This window comes from Phocoena sinus, chromosome 4 (assembly GCF_008692025.1).
Source record: "Phocoena sinus isolate mPhoSin1 chromosome 4, mPhoSin1.pri, whole genome shotgun sequence".
NCBI lineage: Eukaryota > Metazoa > Chordata > Mammalia > Artiodactyla > Phocoenidae > Phocoena > Phocoena sinus.
The window spans coordinates 145755512-145774486 of record NC_045766.1 but is presented as its reverse complement, the minus strand read 5'-3'; the positions used below and the strand labels follow the sequence as shown (position 1 = coordinate 145774486).

General features: G+C 57.8%; 2 protein-coding genes across 5 annotated transcripts in view; one reads left to right on the top strand and one right to left on the bottom strand.

Moving 5' to 3' along the window:
- PCNT (pericentrin) overlaps positions 1–1387 on the bottom strand; it is a 96749-nt gene extending 95362 nt beyond the window's left edge. The window contains 1 exon segment of the mRNA XM_032630312.1: positions 1255–1387. Coding sequence (XP_032486203.1) covers positions 1255–1311 — 57 coding nt within the window. The 5' untranslated portion in view covers positions 1312–1387.
- On the top strand, positions 1343–17912 carry C4H21orf58 (chromosome 4 C21orf58 homolog). Of its 4 annotated transcripts, XM_032630317.1 has the most exons (9): positions 1521–5302; positions 5904–5964; positions 7199–7272; positions 8087–8251; positions 11126–11231; positions 15774–15895; positions 16260–16495; positions 16879–16941; positions 17484–17912. In XM_032630317.1, exons 1-8 carry the CDS (start codon positions 5243–5245, stop codon positions 16922–16924), a joined length of 870 nt encoding a protein of 289 aa, XP_032486208.1. In that variant the 5' UTR covers positions 1521–5242; the 3' UTR covers positions 16925–16941; positions 17484–17912. The 4 variants fall into 4 exon arrangements, 2 of the variants coding, with proteins under 2 accessions (XP_032486208.1, XP_032486207.1); XM_032630316.1 differs by lacking the exons at positions 15774–15895; positions 16260–16495; positions 16879–16941; positions 17484–17912 and having other exon boundaries at positions 1521–1790; positions 2793–5964; positions 11126–11589; XR_004349668.1 differs by lacking the exons at positions 8087–8251; positions 11126–11231; positions 15774–15895; ... (1 more) ...; positions 16879–16941; positions 17484–17912 and having other exon boundaries at positions 1343–3544; positions 5143–5964; positions 7199–7382.
- The last annotated feature ends 1063 nt before the right edge of the window (positions 17913–18975 follow it).

The window sequence follows — 18975 nt, the reverse complement described above, 5'->3', positions numbered from 1 at the left end:
CCCTGCTGGCTGATCCATGTGAAATTCCCAATGTCTGACCTCAAACAGCAACCTCATAGGGCTCTGCCTAATAGTCGCGGGCACTGCACAGCGGCTCCCCCTGACAGCCGGAGTGGGGTGGGCCAGGGCAGCACAGCACATGTGCCCAGGCTTTCTCCATTGTCTCTAGGGCCCGCATCTGGTCGGTAAACGGCTCAATGGCCACAACACGCCCAGAACAGTGAGTACCGGACGGTGCCTACGTGGATGACAAAGGCCCACTCCGGGACCGCACAGAGCTCCCGGGGGCATCCGCAGCGCAGGGACGTGACACCTCCCAGGAGGCTCCGTCCGGGCGTCTGGAGCTCCCAGGCCCGGCGCGGGGGGCGGCCCCGGCAGAGGCCCTCCGCCCTCACCTGCCCAGGACTGTCCACCTGGGCCCCAAGCAGCGAGGAGGCGGCACAGGCGTTTCAGGAGCCCCGACACCAGGGCGTGGGTCGGTGGGAGGCATTCCACAGGATGAACAAGTCCCGTGCTCGGGAACACCACTCTGAACTTCTATAGCACAAAGAACTGCAGAATTCCGTGTAAAACGATCTCTGCACGTCGTTTTAACCGGATGGAAGCTGAGCTGAGCCCTAGGGGGAGCGCCCGTGTCGCCCAACTGCAGGGAGTCCCGGCCTCCAAGCCCTCCAGGAATCCGGGCGAGGACAGGGAGACGCGCAGGCGCCAGTAGGTGTGCACAAGAGCGCAGGTGTGGTGACAGCGCCCGTTCCCGCACCTCGGGCTCCGGGAGCGGGCGGCCGTCAGGAACGCCGCGTCCGGAGGACACCACTGTCTCTCAATGAAGCCGCCTCGCCGGCTCCTCTGGCAGCTCTCCGGGGGTGGTCGGGGCTGGGGTGGGGGTGAGGGGGTCCCGGTGGGAGGGGAGGGGCCGGGACGCCCGCCTCCCACGGCCCCACCCCTGCCCGGCGCAAGCGCAGCCCCGCCAGTCCCGGCGTACCCCGCGCCCGACCTCTCCGCGAAACGCCGCGCGCCCCCGGCCGCTGATTGGCTGTGGCTACGGCGGGGGCGGGCCCAAGCAGAGAGCGGCGGATTCAAGATGGCGGCGGCCAAGGGGCGGCTTTCAGCCCAGTCGGCGGAAAGGGCAAGAGTGCGGCGGTACCGGTCTCCTCCTGGCCGCGTCCGCTCCTGGCAGGGGGCGGTGGCAGGCACCGGAGCCCGCCCTGTGGAGCCCACGCCGGGACAGCGAGGGGAGGAGGCGCTGCCGTTTACCTTCGCTCTCCCGGCCTCCACTTTTCTGCGCCGCTGCTCTTGCTCATCTTCTTCCATCTTACTCCGAGGCTCTTCGCAGGTCGCGGGGGGGTGAAGGGGCCGATGCGCTGCCGCCTTCGCTCTATTTACACTCCCTCCCCATCGCCTGGGCTCACCCTCCCCCCGCGACAACTGTCACGCAGACGTGGGCCCGCCCCGCGTTCGGCCCCGCCCCGGGGCGTGCACCCCCGGCCCGCGGCCAATCAGGGGCCGCGGTCCTGCCCTCGCGCACGCGCGTTCAGGGCGGTGCCCTCAAGGAGGCGCGGCCCGGCGGAGCTCCGCCCCTGCGTCCGTTCCTCCGATTGGCGCACAGACGCTCCCGCCTCTTCGGGCAGGACCATTGAGCGGGGCGCGGCAGCCTCGGCGCTCTTTGTGGTTGGTCGGTTTGAAGGACCCCGCGCACGTGGGTCGTCGGGCCCGGCTGGGACTGGCGCGGAGGCCGGTTCGCGTTCCCGCGAGGTTGAGGCCGCCCTGGGGGGAGTCTGCGCCGGTGTCCAGTTGAGTCAAGCTTCGCGAGCCCCCGGGGATAGACCAGGAGGCCGGGCCCCACTGCATTCGTGCGCCAGCTCAGGGCTGCCCCTAAAATCGCTCCGGGTTGTGGCAGTGCCCGGGGGTGGCAGGACCCAAACTTTCGTCTCCAGGGGTCCTTTCGGCGACCGGGATGGTGGCCCTGTTCGTGTCACGATCGCAGACAGCCAGCAAAATCACTTGATTCCGTTCCTAGGAGTCCCTCCTTTGGGTCCCGCTGGTGCCTGGACCCACAGAACCGGAATGCCGGGGGCGGCCAGAGTTAGTCAGTGGGAATCGGGGCCGGCATCCCCAACCCACGGAGCCCAGAGCTACAGGGACAGGAAGCCACCGGCGGTGCTGCCACTCCTGGACCCATGGATTCTTCCCACTGGGGATACAGTGCCATATCGAGGGCTCTGGCTTAATGCGTCTGCCCCCAGCTTGCACAGTCAAGGGTCCAGCCATAAAGCAGTGCCCTGCGTCAAAGAGTGTTAGCAGGGACCCCATGCAGTGAGAAACTCTGAGAGAGGGTCAGGCTGAGGCCCTGCGGGCAGGAAAGGCAAACCCACACCCGGAATACAAGTGTATTCCTGTTAGGACAATCCCTGGAACCCCAGCGTGGAAGGGGCTCCATAGGGCCAACTTGCCAAGAGGCCTGTAAGGATGCAATTTTAAATGATACAGTAATTGTACGCAGTTCTAGATCACCAGAGGGAGAGAGCTGTTTCAGTGAAAGGCAAAAAAGTCTCTTCTCACATGGAAAAGTTTTAAGGCCTTGAAACGTTTGGGTAAATCAATCCAAATATATTGTAAATGGTTATTAAAAAGGAATGTGCTGTACTTCCTGTTCAAACTTCCGTGAAGCTAAAACTGCTCGAAAAGATAGTCTGTTAAAAGTTTTTTTAGAAAGAAAGAGAATGTGATGTGGGTTATGAATTCATGGTCCGTGTGGGAATTGGAGTCTCATGAAAGCATTGTTTGTTCCTTAGCTTCAGACGCCACTTAAGCCTGTTTGTCCAGATGAGGAAGTAAGGTGAGGTTTTTATTCCTAGCCCACGGTTTTGATTAACAGTCAAATGCTGCTACAGTTATCAGGCTCACTGGAAGCTGATAAGCTCTGACTAACTGACACTGATCCGAAGCGTGTTGTTGGCACCTCTTGTTACTGTAGCGTAAATGTGCCTGGGTGAGCGTTCCCTTGCGGAGGGTGGGGGGGGGGGATGCTCTCACCAACTGGTGATGGTTACCTAAATGGCGGGGGGGTTGCAAACTCAGGAAGAAACACAGGAAACCCCTAAGCAGCTGTGCCTCGGTTTCCCTGTGTGAGAAGTGAAAACACCCACAAACTTGCCCCCACGTCAGATCTGGCCGGGGTAGAGCTGGGTGGGGTGACAGCGCTGCAAGCGGCAGCTGGAGAAAAGGTGGCGTATCAAGCAGCGCTGCTGCGGGTTAACTGTGCAGGGGTGTCGGGCGAACACGCTGCGGGTTTCTGTGTTTCCTTCACTCCTGTGCCTTCAATGCAGTAAGGTCTGTGTGCGGGCCGTGTGCCCCCTGTCTGCTCTCTGAGACTGAGTGCCAGTAACTATGCTCCTCCACGAACGTGCTGTAGTGACTTTACTGACACAAGCTCACCTTTCAACCTGTGTGAACATGTGAGTCTAAGCAACCGCAACTTACACAAATCTTCAGGGAGCCCTGGAAATTCAACCACCTCCTGTGTCAGACCATAGCCCTCTGTGTGGTGAGTGATGCTTGCAGTCTTGGCTCACAGACACGAGGCGGTGGCCTCATAAGACCAGGGGTAGGCAGGCAACACTAGCAGACCACAGGATCGGATTTCCCAGGAGCAGTCAGAAACTCAGATCTATGCCTGAATCTCTCAACCTTTACATGTTGCAGTACATCTAAAACTTTGTGGGGGGCCCACGTGTTTGCCCACGGTGCTTTGGCCAGTGGTTTTCAAACTGTGTTCCGAGGAACCCCAGAATCATTTCCATGGCTATTCTATATATTCTGAAATGTTGGATCTGACTCTTAACTTATTTTTAACAATTAAACAGCTGTCCAGATATGTAGATACTCACCTTCAAGGAGGGAAACACAACCCCCCACTCCTTATGTATGGGCTGTGCATAGCTACTTCCTCCTGAAGAAGACAGTGTGGAAAAGGAGAGAGAAATAGTAGCTGTGCAGTGGTGAAACCTGACAGACACACGTCCACGAGGTAACTAAGGTCAACGTCCACAGTGTAGGTCATGTTGACGGCACACACCCTGGATGGGACGTGATGAGAAGGGCCTTTTGCCTCTGTGGTCTTCCTCCCAAAAACCCATAACCCCAGTCCAATTGTGAGAAATCATCAAACAAATCCCAATAGTAGAGGGACACCCTACAAAATGCCTGATACAGTAGGTATTGATACAATATAAAACAAAATACGATACTACTCAAAACTGCCCTTCCTGGGAAGCATTGAAATGAAGCATCATTTAGAAAAGTCTTCCCTCCCATCACACCCCCTCCCCATGCCAGCCCTGTGGACATGCCCTCTGCTGGGCAGGTGGGTCACCCACCGATGGTCCACCTCCCAGGTGCCCCTGCCCCTCAGGCACTAGGAACCCCTGCCCCTCTCTGGGCATGGGTCCCGGCTGGGCAGTCCCCCTGCTGGAATCACATCCACTCTGAGGGGTGGTGCCTCGCGGTGGCCCCGTGTCCTCTGAGGTGCCAGCTGGGTGCCTGTGGGGTGAGCCCACCTTGAGCTCCCACCCAGAAGCCCCCAGGCACCTCGTTGGCCAGCTCCCTGGTGCCACGCAGAGTTTCCTGAAGTCTGCAGGGAGGTGGTGGTCACACCCTGTCTTCCAGTGTTCTGGCCTTTACTCCCGTCTGGCTGGGAGGATCCCTAGGAAAGGCCAGGGGCTTGCTGGCCTCCTGGAGGCCATAACAGACTGAGGGCAGGGGTGGCAGGCCCCCATGGTGCGTGGGGGGTGGATGCCATGCCCCTCCCCACCCCATCCTCTGGGCTCTGTCCTCCCCACCAGGGCTGCACTCTCCCCCTCGGGCCCCAGCTGCTCCCCACTTTTTCCTTCCCAAGGAGCCCTGCCTGGCCACACCTGGGGATCAGCAGTGTTTACTGGTAACCCCTGCATGGGGACAGGCGGGGCCTGGGAAGGACTCTCAGTGGAAACCTGGCAACTGGGCCTCGCCATGTCTGCGGCTCCTAGCAACCACCATGGCGATGCCCGACACTGTGCGTCCAGGGCGTGTGCCCCCCCACACACACGCTCTCCTCTGGCCGTGGAGGCCAGAAGGCAAACCGAGCCCGGCGTGGGATTCTTTCAGTGACCCCAGGGCTGGGCTGCTTCTCTCCGGCTGAGCGGTTCTTCCAGAGGGAACCGAGACGGGGAGGCTGGGCCCGTGTCGCCCCTCCTGTGGCCCCGGGATGCTGGACTCCTCAGTGGTAGATCAGTTGACCCGGCTGACCCTGAAACTCCTGGAGAAGGTAAGACAGCTGGGCACTCGTGTGTTTAACAGCTTGTTACAGAAGCACAGCTTTGAAAGGTAAGATTATACGTGTAACGAGCCCACTTCCATAGCAAAACCTTTCCAGCGGCTTCAGCCTCGTAGTGAAGAGCTGCGGTTCCTTGGCTTTTCTTCTTTGTGTTTGTACAGAAGCAAGTAGGTTCTCCTGGCAGTTTCTGCAGCCGGGAGGCAGGCCCGCACCCACGGGCTGGAGCACCGCCAGGGCGCCCTGATTCTCTCCCTCGGGGCCTCCCAGCTTCCGAGTTTCAGGGCGCGGCGTCTCGGCCGGGCCTGGGGTGGGCGGCCGGTGGATGCCCTCAGGCCGGCCCCCTTCTCCTCCTCCGAGGGTCTGCGGGGTCCTCACGGCTCCCCCCACCTCACCTGCCTGCTCTGTCCCTCTGCCCCCGACAGCTGCCCAGAGCGGCAGCAGGGCTCACTCCGGAACTGGCTCCCTGCCCCGCAGCCCCCTCACACGCTTCCTGCTCCCAGCCTGTCTGTCTGGGCGCTGGTGCCCGGCCTGGCCCCCCACACTGAGCCCGCGCCTGGAGCACTGTCCTCGCTCTGCTCTCTTCTCCTCACAGAAACTGAAGCAAGAGCGCGAGGATGTGGAAGTGGATTCTGAGGACCCCCAGCTCACGCCCGGTAAGAGCCCTGGGCTGCCTGATGCTGCACAGGCCCCGGAGCAACCTACACACACACACACACACACACACACACACACACACACACACACACACACACACACACACATACACACACCCTCATATCGTATCACATCCAGCCTGCATACCCAGGAGGGCACGTTCATCATTCCTGTTTCACAGGTGAGTGCTAGAGGCACAGAGAGGTTAGATAAGCAGCCCAGGCTGCCCAGCTTGGATCGCAAGTGGCCACACCTGCATCAGACCGTGTCGCCCTGAGCTCGCTGTGCGGTGTGGGTGTGGAGGGCCTACCCCACCTGTGTCAGCCTGCGCATCCTGGGCACCCAGACCAGACGCCCCGTCGTCCCCAGCCTGGCTGGCGGTCAGATGCTTAGGCCACAGGACCCAGGGCAAGGACTGCTTTCCCTGGTGACGGGCTCCGGGCTCAGGGACATCTAGGCGAGGTGCTGAGGAGACACTGCTTGTTCTTTACTATGTGGCGTAGCCCCTTGGGCTGCGGGGGTTCCAGGCAGCTCCCAAGTGCAGCAGACAGAGCCCAGGGCCCAAATCCAGATAGAAAAAAATCCCAAACCAGGTTACATGACCAAGGACAAGCTCAGAACATGGAACAGTACAAATGGGCCAGGGAAGTGGGGACTCCTGGAGGGAGAGTGGGGACCCCAGAGGACAGGCAGCCCGGGCATCGCCGGCTCTAGGGGGAGGCGGCAGGCCTGGGGGGAGGGGACAGGCCCGTGCACCCAGAGGAAAGGAGCTCAGGGACCACCAAAGGCATGGTGTCCAGGACGCTGCAGGAACCGTTCCCTGAGGCTCCGTGGAACACGCCAGCCTCCAGGCAGCTTGGGGCTGCGGGGTGGCTCCAGGTGGCGGGAGGCTGGGCTCTCAGCCCCATCCCGTGAGGGCCTCCTTCCTCTCACCGCGCCCCGTGGAGCCCGCGGGACTTCCCGGCAAAGGTGCAGGAGCAACGTGGTGCTCGGGCCCCAGGGGAAATCCTCACTCTGCAACTTCCGACTCCTGTCCAGGAGTAAGATAGACCCCCCCTGAGAGACTGAGCTCCCCGCGTGCCCCCCACCATTGCCCACGTAATCCCCACAGGGCAGCCCCCCGAGCTCTGTCCCCAGGCACCTCCCTCCTTCTCTGGGACGGGCGTGCAGGTCCCGGGGTGGGAGCTGCCGGGGTCTGCAGTGCTGAGCCCTGAAGCACGCGCTTCCCTCCAGGAAATGAGGACGGGCCAGAGGCCGCCCTGCGGAGCGCCCTGAAGATGAGGAAGGACCTTCTGCAGAGACTCTGGGTAGGCCACGTGGCCACAGGGAGCCTTGGCCCGAGCTCTCTGCAGCTGAGACTGCGGCCTGAGCTCAGAGCAAACACGGGCCAGTGGAGGTGGGGGCCCTTCTGGAACCCGTGCTGGTTCTGCCATTTGCGACTTGGGGGCGGACAGCTGATGGGCCGTGAGCAGCTGAGGGGCGTCATCCCCGATCACGGACTCCAGGGAGAGAGGAGAACTCACCTGTTTCCTGTAGGCTGGGCTCTCACAGGGGGCTGTTAGCTGGAAAAAACTGCTCTGTTTGCACATGATCAGAGGTGGAAGTGCCGTGTGAAGGGTCCGGTTCCCCTGGAAGTGGGATTCCAAGACGACCAGGGCTTCGTCCAAACCAGAGGCACCAGCAGCAGGGAATGACCATGGGAAGGGGTGCGTTCGGGTCCAAACGATAGTTGTGATAAACTCACTGCTTTGTGGTGAAGTCGACCTGGAAGCATGCTGGAGAGACAGAATATCCTCTATAGGCTGGAAAAAGTCGTTCGGGGTCAATTTCTCCTGTGTGCACCATGCAAGGGCCTTCAGGCTTTGCCTCCAGGGCCTGGCTCCAACTCCGACCCAGCTGCGCCCTGGGCCTACCATCTGATCATGCGCCCGGGTGGGGTGGGAGGGAGCCTGGTGCACGGGGGTAGCAGGTGGTCCTGGGGCCGCTCCCCCACTGCGGGGGCCACACGCCTGTGAGCTGGCGCTGTCGTGCCAGGCGGGGTGAGGGCCTGGGACACGGCCAGCCCGCTCCGGCTGTCACAGCTCCCTGCCTCCAAGCACGGGCTCTGCTTTGGCGTTGCAGGAACAGCACCTCCTGGAAGAGGTCTCCCGGGCCCGCGCCTGGAGGGGGCTGGACGGAGGAGCCCATGGGTCAGTGCTGCCCCCAGAGGTGCCCCCCGTGGGTGTCCACCCCGCTGTCTCCCCGGCCCCACCCACCCCGGACCCACCGCAGATCACCCAACACCCAGTAAGTCTTCCTCGCGGTGAATCTGGGGGGCAGAACCAATGCAGGGAGGGTGCCACGCCCCCAGAGACCTCTCACCTAAGCAGGGATGGCGGTGTCTCCACACCTCCGTCTCTCGCCTCTTTCAGCACCTTAGGGAAGTGCGCGGAAGGGGCCGTGGGCTGAGCGGCGGCCGTGGCTGCATTCCGTGTCTGGCTCTGTCGGGGCTAATGTGTGTCATCAGGCCTCACAGGTGCCCTGAGAACTGGCTGGGGGTAGGGGGTGCTTATCTCATTACAGGTGAGAGGCTGGGGTCCCAGCTCCGCCCCACGTCCTAATCTTTGCACTAGGAGCAGAAGTATTAGGAGGTTTCAGTATCAGGAGGGCCTGAATTTGGGGAAGAAGTGTGTCAGCTCCTTTCCCAAACTTCAAAATGACTGGGGAAGCTTAGCCCCTAGTCTCCAGGGCAGAATTGTAAAAGGTGGAAGACGGTTCCACTTCTGAGAGCCTCACGCCTGCATTCAGCATCCTGGGTTACAAGCGATGGAAAGCAGCTCTGACTTTCTTAAGCAAAAGGGATCGTATTAGGGGCAGCTGGATGCCCAGAGCAAGGAGGGATGGCAGCTGGGGCCTGGCGGGCTGCGGCCTCGGGGGTTGAGTGCATGAGGAGAAGACCAGGCAGGAGGTGGGCGGGGCCAAGTTGAGAAGGTTCTGGATCGGCTGGCCAGGGAGGTTGGTGGTGCCCACAGGCTGGGTCCGTGACCTGGAGGGCGTTTATCCTCTGGGGGGGGACCTGGCAGCCCACGTGGAGGGAACAGAGAGGGAAGGGGCGTGCCAGCAGAGCCCCCGGAGCCCCCTTTGCCCCAGGAATGGTGGGGTGAGGGTGTAGGTTCAGGAGGCTCCCCCAGTCCCAATGTGCGCATACTTGCCGCAGTTCCTCAGGCCCAGTCATGCTTGGGTGTTTCAGTCTCAGCCCCAATGACACCACGAGAGCAGGCAGGGGCCTTGGTGGCTAGGATGAATGTCCCAGAGACTCTGGGGTAGGAGGTCCCCTCTGCCGCGAGAGCACCACCGCTGTGACTGCCTGCTGGTCTGTGCAGGGCGGGGGGTGGCCTGTGGGAGGGTGGCCGACTATGGCTACAGGCCAAAGCTGGCTGCCACCTGTGTCAGTAGGACCTGTGAACTGAGAGGGGTGGTACACTTTTAAATGTTTGGGAAAGAATCAGGGGAAGAATGATAGTTTGTAACACATGAAAATGATATGAAACACACATCTCAGGGTTCATAAGTGCTTACATGTCTGGGGCTGCTTTCCAGCTGCAAAGGCAGAGGTGAGCAGTGACAACGAAAGCCGTGTGGCCACAAAGCGGGAACGATACACTGTCCAGCCCTTTACAGGAAGTTTGCCAACCCTGGTCCATGCCATCCTTTCCGTGAACTGAGAGAGAAGGGACAGGGCAGGGGGTTAAAATAGAAATCAACGCCTGGTGTGCACCCCAAATTTTTGTGCGTTTATTTTAACTCAGGAGGGAAGCCAGAGGGTATTTCCATGCCAAGATCCTTGGATGCCTCTATTAAAGCAGAATCAATGGGAGCAGGGATGAGCTTAGCCCACTAAAGCCGGGAAACGTGGGGAGCATGAAAAACGCCATGTCTTACTCAGCTTGGGCTCCACTACAAAATAGCACAGTCTGGGCACTTAAACATCAGACGTTTACCTTCTCACCATCTGGAGGCTGGACGTCCCAGATGAAGGTGCCGGCCAATGCAGTTCCCGTGAGCGTGCTCTCCTGGCTGGTGGGTGGCCGCCTTCTCACTGTATCCTCATGGGGCAGACAGCTTCTGGTGTCTCTTTCTCTTCTTACAAGGACACCAGCCCTATCAGACTAGAGCCCCACTCTTACGACCTCGTTCCCTTTATCACCTCCTCATAGGCCTCATCTCCAAATGTAGTCACTTTGGAGGTTAGGGCTTCAACATGTGAATTTGAGGGGGGACAAACATTCAGTCCATAATATTCCATGTCCTAAGTGATACCCAGACTCAAATATTTATCTATTCAGCCATCTGTTTAACCTCTAGGGTTTCTCATTTAAAGTCCCCCATGGATGGCTTGTGGATGGATGAGTGTATTTTTTTTTAATTTAATTAATTAATTAATTTATTTATTTTTGGCTGTGTTGGGTCTTCGTTTCTGTGCGAGGGTTTTCTCTAGTTGCGGCGAGTGGGGGCCGCTCTTCACTGCGGTATGCGGGCCTCTCACTGTCGCGGCTTCCCTTGTTGCGGAGCACAGGCTCTAGATGCGCAGGCTCAGTAGTTGTGGCTCACGGGCCTAGTTGCTCCGCGGCATGTGGGATTTTCCCAGACCAGGGCTCAAACCCGTGTCCCCTGCATTGGCAGGCAGATTCCCAACGACTGCACCAACAGGGAAGCCCCTGGATGGGTGTATTGATGGATGGATGGATGGTGGATGGATGGATGGATGGATGGGTGGATGGATGGTGGATGAATGGTGGGTGGATGGATAGTGGATGGATGGATGGATTGATGGGTGGATGGTGGGTGGGTGGATGGATGGATGGATGGATGGTTGGATGGGGGGATGGATTGATGGGTGGATGGTGGGTGGATGAATGGATGGATGGATGGGGGCATGGATGGTGGATGGATGGATGGTGTGTGGATGTTGGATGGATGGATTGATGGGTGGATGGTGGATGAATGGATGGATGGATGGGTGGATGGATGGATGGTTGGGGGATGGATTGATGGGTGGACAGTGGGTGGATGTTGGATGGATGGATTGATGGGTGGATGGTGGGTGGATGGGTGGTGGGTGGTTCTGTAGGTCACTATTCCCGGGGCACATTCAGGTAATGGGTCGTCTGGCTCTTCTAGGCACCCCCACCTCCCACCACCATCATCCAGCCTCAGCAGCCACTCATCGCACAGATCCGCCCTCCCCAGGCCTTCCCCACTCAGCAGTCAGGAAGCGTCAAGGAAGGTAAGTGTTCAGAACGAATGTTGTCACGGGTTTATGCAATTCTCTACTGAAAAAATAGTTTTGTAAGCCAGGTAGTCTTTTAGGGCCAGCTTTTGACTACTCAACTGAAGCTATGTATTTACCAACATGAAAATAATTTCACTTTGAAAAATCCTTACTGATGGATATCGCTGAGGGAAGAAGCTTGGACTCAGATTTGAAAGAACTGTGTTCCAGCCCAACTCGTCCAGTGATTAGCTCAAAAAACCCTTGGTTAAACTGCTTTTTCTCTTTAAGTAACTTTTAAATACTTGAATTTTAGAACAGCTCTATTGAGGTGCCGTAGAATAAATCGCACACTGGTAAAGAGTACAGTTTGATAGTGTTGACACCTGTGAACCCATCGCTAAAGCAAGGCAGTGAACACGGCATCACCTCAGGCACCTTTTCCCGCCGTCCTAGCTGCTTTGTCACTCTGCACCAGTCTGCGTCTCCTAGATTTTTGTGTGAGTGCAATCGCACAGTGTGCACTCTGTCCTGTGTGGCTTCTTTCACTCGGTGGCACTGTTTTCAGACTCATCGCTCTTGCTGGGCGTAGCAAACCACGGCTCCTTGAAATCGCCCAGTGAACTTACATTGTGTGGATGGACTGGTTTGTTATCCTTTCACCTGTCGATGAACACTTGGGTCGTTTCTAGTTTTGGTTATCACCACAAAAGCTCCATGGACACTCACGTCTGAGTCTGGATGTACATTTTTATTTCTCCTGGGTAAATATCTAGGACTGGGACGGCTGAATCATGGCAGGCGTGTGCTTAAGACTGCGATGCGTGAGAGGTCCAGTTCCTCGAAACCCTCACCTGCATGTGGTGCGGTCAGCCGTGTTGGCAGGGGTGGTAGTCGCTCACTGGGGTTGTAGTTTGTGTTTTCCTGACGATGGGAGGTATTGAGAGTCCGAGGCAGACTTGTGTGTAGAACCACCTGATGAATGTTCTCAACTCTGTCGCCGGGACTGTAGCACCACTGTGTACGTGCTACATGTCAGGCCTGGTCCATGGCGGCCTGCAGCTCCCCAGGGGGACCGTTCTCACCGTGACACACAGGAAGGTGGCCTGGAGGTGCAGAGAGGACAGCCCGCTGGTCTCTCCTCACCACCCTCCTTGGCTTTTCCAGATGAACTTTAGTGACTGTCAGGCTCTAGAGGTGAACCCAGCATACCCTGTATGTGTGTGCGTGTGTGTGTGTGCGTGCGTGTGTGTGTGTGTGTGCGCGCACGTGCACGCAAGTGTCTGTGTGCCTTTAAAAAGTGCATTTAAAATCACTGGTAAAAATGAAACAGTCAGTAAGTAGCTAGTTATTCAGAAAAGTCAAGTCACGTTCCTTACCCCACTCATTATACCAAAACAAATTCCAAGTGGATCAAATATTTGAATGTAAAAATAGGGACTCTCCAAAGTACTACAACAACCCCTTTGGAGAACTGATGGGCTGCTTCTTATGAAGTAGATACGCGGCTTCTGGAGCTCCACTCCACCCCACTCCCCGCGACTGCTCTCCATGTCAGTTCTACCTTTTCGGAAAACTTCACAGAAAAGACACTGGTATAACGTCATACAGCAAATACATTTGAATTAACTCACCCTTTATTGTATCTCAGACCATCCTCCTGGAATCCCTTCCTATCATCTGGGAACAAGTCTTTTACAAGGTCCTGCAGGACAGGCTTTTGAAGCTGCCGTAGTGTTCACTTTCTTTTTATTTCCCCTTGTTCTTAAACACTAGTTTTGCTGGATATTCAAGTGTAGGTTGATAGTTATTTTCTCCCAACACTTTCTAAGGACCCCTGTGATAACATGGGGACCACCCAGATAATCCAAGATAATCTCCCTATCTGAAGATCCTTTTTAAAAAAAGTTAATTTAAAAAATTGTGGTAAAAAACACGTAACATAAAGTTGACCATCGTAACCATGTTTAAGTCGTGCTAACTGCATTCAACATTGTTGTGCAACAGATCTTTAGAATTTTCCGTCCTGTAAAACTGAAACTCTGTCCCCAGTGAACAGCTTCCCATCCCCCTCCCCCAGCCCCTTGCGCCCACCAGTCTGTGTTCCACCTTCTTGATTTTGATTGGGCTACATGCCTCATAAGAGCGGAAGCACACAGTATTTGTCTTTGTGTGTCTGGCTTATGTCACCGAGCATAATGTCCTCAAGGTTCATCCATGTTGTAGCCTGTGTCAGAGCATCCTGCCTTTTTAAGGCTGAGTAATATCCCACTGTGTGGCTGGACCCCATTTTACTTATCCCTTCGTCCGTGGGCGGAGACTCCGGTCGCTTCCATCCCATCTCAAGAATCTTAACTTCGTCACATCTGCAAGTCCCTTTCGCTGTGTAACGGGACACATTCGCAGGTTCTGGGATCAGGATGTGGGCGTCTCTGGGGCCATTTTTTAGCCACCACGCTATTCAGTCCCTCAGACTGTGGGCCCATTTGGGGGGTTGGGCGTTCCGTTTCTGCGCAGCTGGGCTGTTGCCGCAGTGCTTCTCTGCGTGCCTTCTGCTGAATGGACGTGCTCGTGTCTGTGGGGCACACACCCGGGGATGGGATAGCTGCTTAGGAAATACTGCCAGACAGTTTTCCAAAGTGCCTGGACCCATGTGCACCCCACGGGAGGGGAGGAGAATTTCGGTTGCCCACAGCAACTTACCAACACTTGATGTTTTCAGAATTTTTCATTTTCACCAATCTGGTGGGCAGGCCATGGTAGCTTCTTCTGGTTTTAATTTGCACTTCACCTTTTCATATATTTTTGGCCACTTGAATATGCTTTTTGTGAAGTTCCCATTCAAGTATTTTGCCCATTTTTCTTTCCGGTTTTCTGCCTCTCTTATTGATTTCTAGGAATTCTTTATGTATTCTAAAAATGGGTCATTTTGACATATGTATTGCAAACAGCAAGTCCTTTTTGTGGCCCTTCCACTCTCTTCATAGTGTGTGTCTCTGGATAAAAAGAAGTTCTTAATTTTAGTGAAGTTCAGTTTTTCAGGCTTTACTCTTTATGGTTGGTACCTTTTATGTCCTGTTTAAGAAGTCTTTACCCGTCAAGGTCAGGAAGACGTTCTTCTGTATTTTCTTCTGCGGCTCTGTCTGCCTTTCACATTTAGATGTACGATCCACCTGCAATGGATTTGTGTGTGTGTTGTGAATTAGGGATCAATGCTATTATTTTTGCCATGGATACCCTGCCCTTTATTTGACCCCCTGCCCTTTATTGAAGACTGTTTGCCCACTGCACTGACGTGTGCCCTGGTGGTGAGGCTGTAGATGTGGGTCCCTTTCTCTACCCCCACATCTGCCGACTAATCTTTTCATGCTCGATTTTACTCGGGGGGACCCTGTGGGGCTGATGGGGAGGGCTCCCTCTCAGAGGGCTCACTGTGGGTGGGGCTCCCCAAGCCCCGACCCACGTGGGTCTCCTCAAGGGCCTTTGCCCCCTGTGGGGCTGCCAGACGCAGCTTTTGCACTAGCAGTCTGGCTCTGGCCCCCTCCCCAGAGCCCCCCGGCCCTGTGCCGACATCTGTGTCAGTCAGGGCTCGGCAGAGAAACAGAACCAGCAGGGTGTGTAATACAGCGAGAAAGACGTGCTTTAAGGAATTGGCCCACGTGATTGTGGAGGCTTGGAAAGTCCACACCTGCAGGGAGGTCCGGGAGAGCGGCCTGAGGGGGAGGCTGTCTGCTGCAGCCCCAGCTCCAAGGCGCCCACGGGAGCCCCAGGCCTGGAGGCCCCATCTGCGTGGCTGCGTGTGTGAGTGGTCCTTAGAGGCTCGCTTTCCTTTGGTGAGGCCAACAGGGCCTGGAGGGCTACCTAATTTCCAGGGCCTAGTTGCTGTGGAAAGAGGCAACATTTATGTCCCACACTGACCAAAATTAGCGTTTCCTAGTGTCCCGAGTTGGTGAATATATTAGCTTCCTGGGGTGGCTGCGACAAAGCGTCACAAGCCGGTGGCCTAAAATGACAGGACTGTGTCTGCTCCCAGTCTGGAGGCTGAGCTCCAAACTCAAGGTGCGGCAGGTCCCGGGGAGGGTCCTTCCTGCCCCTCCAGCTCCTGGGGCTCCGGGCGCCCCTCCAGCCTCCGCCCACCGCCTCTGCGTCTTGCCTCCTCTTCTGTCTCAGAGCTCTGTCTGCCTCTCGCTCAGGAAGACACTGGCCTTGGGTTTAGGGCTCCCCTGGCTGATTTCATCTCAAGATCCTTAACATACCTGCAAAGACCCTTTTCCAAATCAGACCACATTCAGAGGTCCTGGGGATTAGCATGTGGATACCGTCGGGGCCACCACGCAGCCCAGCTGACAGACGAGAGGAATCCAGTAGCAAGAAAGCTGCACCGTCAGTAGGGTTCAAAAGGACGCGTCTGAGCACACAGCCCGGGACCCGCAGACCCACAGGCCTCCACGCCTGCTCGTAGAGCTCTGTGTCTGCTTCACCTGAGCTCCGTTCCAGGAGCAGCCCGGTCACCGGCGGCCGTCCGTGCGTGACCCAGCCCTCCGTGCCCTCCCTCAGACATGGTGGAGATGATGCTGATGCAGAGTGCACAGATGCACCAGATCCTCATGCAGAACCTGATGCTCAGAGCCCTGCCCCCATCAGCACTCGCACCCGCCCCCCTGCGCCTCCCCCCACAGGTAGGCTCCACACCCAAACCAAGACCAGAGGACCTGGTGGCTCTTCCTCCAGAAATCCATGCACCTCTGTAGCTCTGAAAAACACATTACTGGCTCCAGCTCTGTGCTCCAGCTTGAAGCTCCCCAGCGCCCCCCAGTCCCACCCAGATGAGGAACGGGTTGACCAGTTCAGGGCCCAGACAGCGGCCCCCTTGAGCCAGATGAGCTCTGCTGGAGCCTGCCCCCCACCCTCCTGCCCTCCTGGACCCCTGCCCACCGCTGCTCTGACCCTGACCCCATCCTGAGTCAAGAACCACGTGGAGGGGAGGGGAGCCCAGGAGCAGCCGGGGGCCCGCTGAAATGTCCTGGTGTGTGTCATGCTGAGGACCCGCAGTGGGCTCGCCCCGCCGTCCTGCGAGCCAAGAGGCAGAAGCCGCCCTCTGTGTACCACCATCACCACTACACGCCCGCAGCCCCGCTGCAGGCCAGCCCCACTCCTGGCTCCCCGGCGGGTTATTCCACGTGGCCCCCGGTGGTCTCCGCCACTGCCCTCCCTCCTGCTGCCAGCTTCCTGCCCACCATGTGGCACGTGGCCCGTCCCTCAGTGGCCGCCCTTGGCACGTAAGTCCGGGCTGGGCTCCGGGCCAGCCTCCTGGGCCTGCGGGGCGGGAGGACCCCAGGTCCTGGGTCGGCCCTCCTCACCCTCTGTCAGGCCTGTAGCTGCAGCAGGAGCCTGGGGAGGCCTTGCCAGCTCCCGAGGGAGGGGTGTGGCGGGGGTGGGAGGTAACCCTGGCAGTCTCAGTCCTAGCTGCCACGGCTGGGTGTGGACCCCATGCCCTCCTCCCACGGGAGCTGCCCAAGGCTTGGGTCATTTGTCCAGCCCAGCAGGGGAGGGCCCAGTATAAGCCCGGCTGTGAGGGCCCCCACGGAGCCCTGGCGGCGAGACCCACCTGAGCGTGGTGTCTGTGAGCCAGCTGCATCCAGAGACATCCTCCTTCCTCTAGGGCTGTGTCCGACGGCGTCCTGCCCACACAGGCTCCAGGCCTGTGACCCCACCACGGGCTCGGGTAAGCGGCAGGGCCTCGTGCTCCCCCAGGGGGTGGGCAGCCGCGGCCCTGCATGCGGGGCGGGGAGGGTCACGAGGAGACACGGCTCAGGAGCCAGGAGAGGAAAGGTCGACTGAGGTAGCCACACGAACCTTGAACCTTGAACCTTCCTGGGGGAAATGCCACGAGCAGAGTGACACTCGTGGTGCCCGGCGGCCCAGGGCAGAGACCCCGGCTCGTCACAGCAAGGGAGCAGCCGCAGGACATGTGCCTGGTGTGTCTGTGTGAGGGCAGAGCTGCAGGCCGGTTCACTCACGTAGCTTCTCCTCCTGAAGCCAAGCACCGGAGGCTGGGCCGAGGCAGGGCTGTCTTCCATCTGCCTCTGGCTGGATTCTCCCCACGGGACGAGTTACCTTTACTCCACTCTCTGCCCCTCTTTTAATTTTTTCTGGTGGAATTATGCTTCCTGGCTGCTTTAATATAATTTTCTCTCAAGTGCCATTTTCAAGTATTACGCATGTTTTCATTGGCCCCTTTTGGGATAAATGGTCTCTTTCCCCAAGTTCCACAGGAGCAGGAGCCCTGCTCCAGCCTTGCATCTTTGGACCCTCGCAGTTGCCAGAAGGGTCGTCAGAGGAAGCGAGATGACCTTGGAATTGCCCTTTGGCTGCACACAGGCGCCCCCTGGGCTGACCTCGCCCCGTGCAGCTGCCCAGCGAGGAGAGGGCCGGGGCCTGGGCGCCTGAGTGCAGCTCGTCTCGACAGACGCCGCTGTCTTCTTAAATGTGCAGTTAAACGTCTGAGCCGATTTCCTTATTTTCATGTTGATGTTTTCTTTCTTTCTTTCTCCCCCAGCAGTGCGGCCTGCGGGGGGCGGGGAATGGGCACCAGGGAATTCCCATTCAGTTTGACGTTTTCTAACATGGCTTTTCCCTTTGGTTTTATTTCTCAACGTAATTATTAATTCAATAGAGGGAAGAGATTTGACAGAAGTTCACCATGTTTGGATGGTCTGGTAAATTGGAAAAACTCAGTTTTGTTTACCTCCCAAATCAGGAAAGCCCTGCCTTCCCTCCTATGTCTTTCTCACCTGTGAGTGTCCTTTACTTTCACACAGAACATTTCACTTCCGTCACCAAATGTGTGGGGTTTCCCCACATCAAGCAGTCCTCTGTGACCCCCGCATGGGTGTCCTACAGTCCAGTTCTGACACCACCCACCGGGAGATGGTGTCGGATCCCACAGGTTAAGGGCTCAGTCACAAATCCAGGCTGCCACCTGTGTCCCCGTGCAGTGGGGTGTGTCACCCTCCTGGTATGTGGCTGTGTCTGCCGACCTGGCCCCCCCGGGCCTTATGCTGTGGGGGCTGCACGGAGGCCTGATCCACGGGCACCTCCATGTCTAGTCTAGTCCCCTCCCTACTCTGGAGAATGGGCGTGGGGCGGCGCTGTAAGCTCTAAGGTTCTCATCCTGTCTCGGTCTTCCTGGCGACCAGCCTCCACCCAGGAGCCGCCCAGAGTCACCTCATTAGGACAAAAGGGGCTCCTGGTGCTCCTGTCACTTGGGAATTTATGAGGAGGCCCACGTCAGGAGACAGGGGCAGATACCAACATACATGCCTGGCCTTGCTGGGTCAACCGGGTTGAAGGAAACATGTTCCTGAGTCCGGGAGAGTCCGGTGCCGGGAAAAGCCCGGCAAGGACACCATTGGGGGGCCTGCAGGAGGGGCGGTCACTGCTGAGGACGGCCGGGCGGGAAAGCACCCCGAGGCATGCCAACCTGGGGAAGCTGAAGAGGTCTGAGCAGGTCCTGGGAGTGAGGGTGGGGCTGCTAGGGAGGCGGGTTCTGGGGCCCGGGTGCCGGGAGTACAGTGGTGGCATGGCGTGATACCGCAGCATAAGACGACATGTCTATCTGGTTTTGTCCTGGGTCCTGGCACAGAGCTCGTAAAACCTTTGGATTCCTGCGACTGTGCTAACGAGGTGACTCGGGCGCTGGAGAGCTTCAGGGTGGGGCTGGTCGCCGGAGAAGCCAGCCCTGATGAGAGGCTGGAAC

Coding starts and splice junctions, on each gene's coding strand:
- C4H21orf58 (XM_032630317.1), top strand. CDS start 5,243: ATGCTGGACTCCTCAGTGGTAGATCAGTTGACCCGGCTGACCCTGAAA. Junction 11,232..15,773: donor GTCAGGAAGCGTCAAGGAAG/GTAAGTGTTCAG, acceptor GCCCTCCCTCAG/ACATGGTGGAGATGATGCTG. Junction 16,496..16,878: donor TCAGTGGCCGCCCTTGGCAC/GTAAGTCCGGGC, acceptor TCCTTCCTCTAG/GGCTGTGTCCGACGGCGTCC.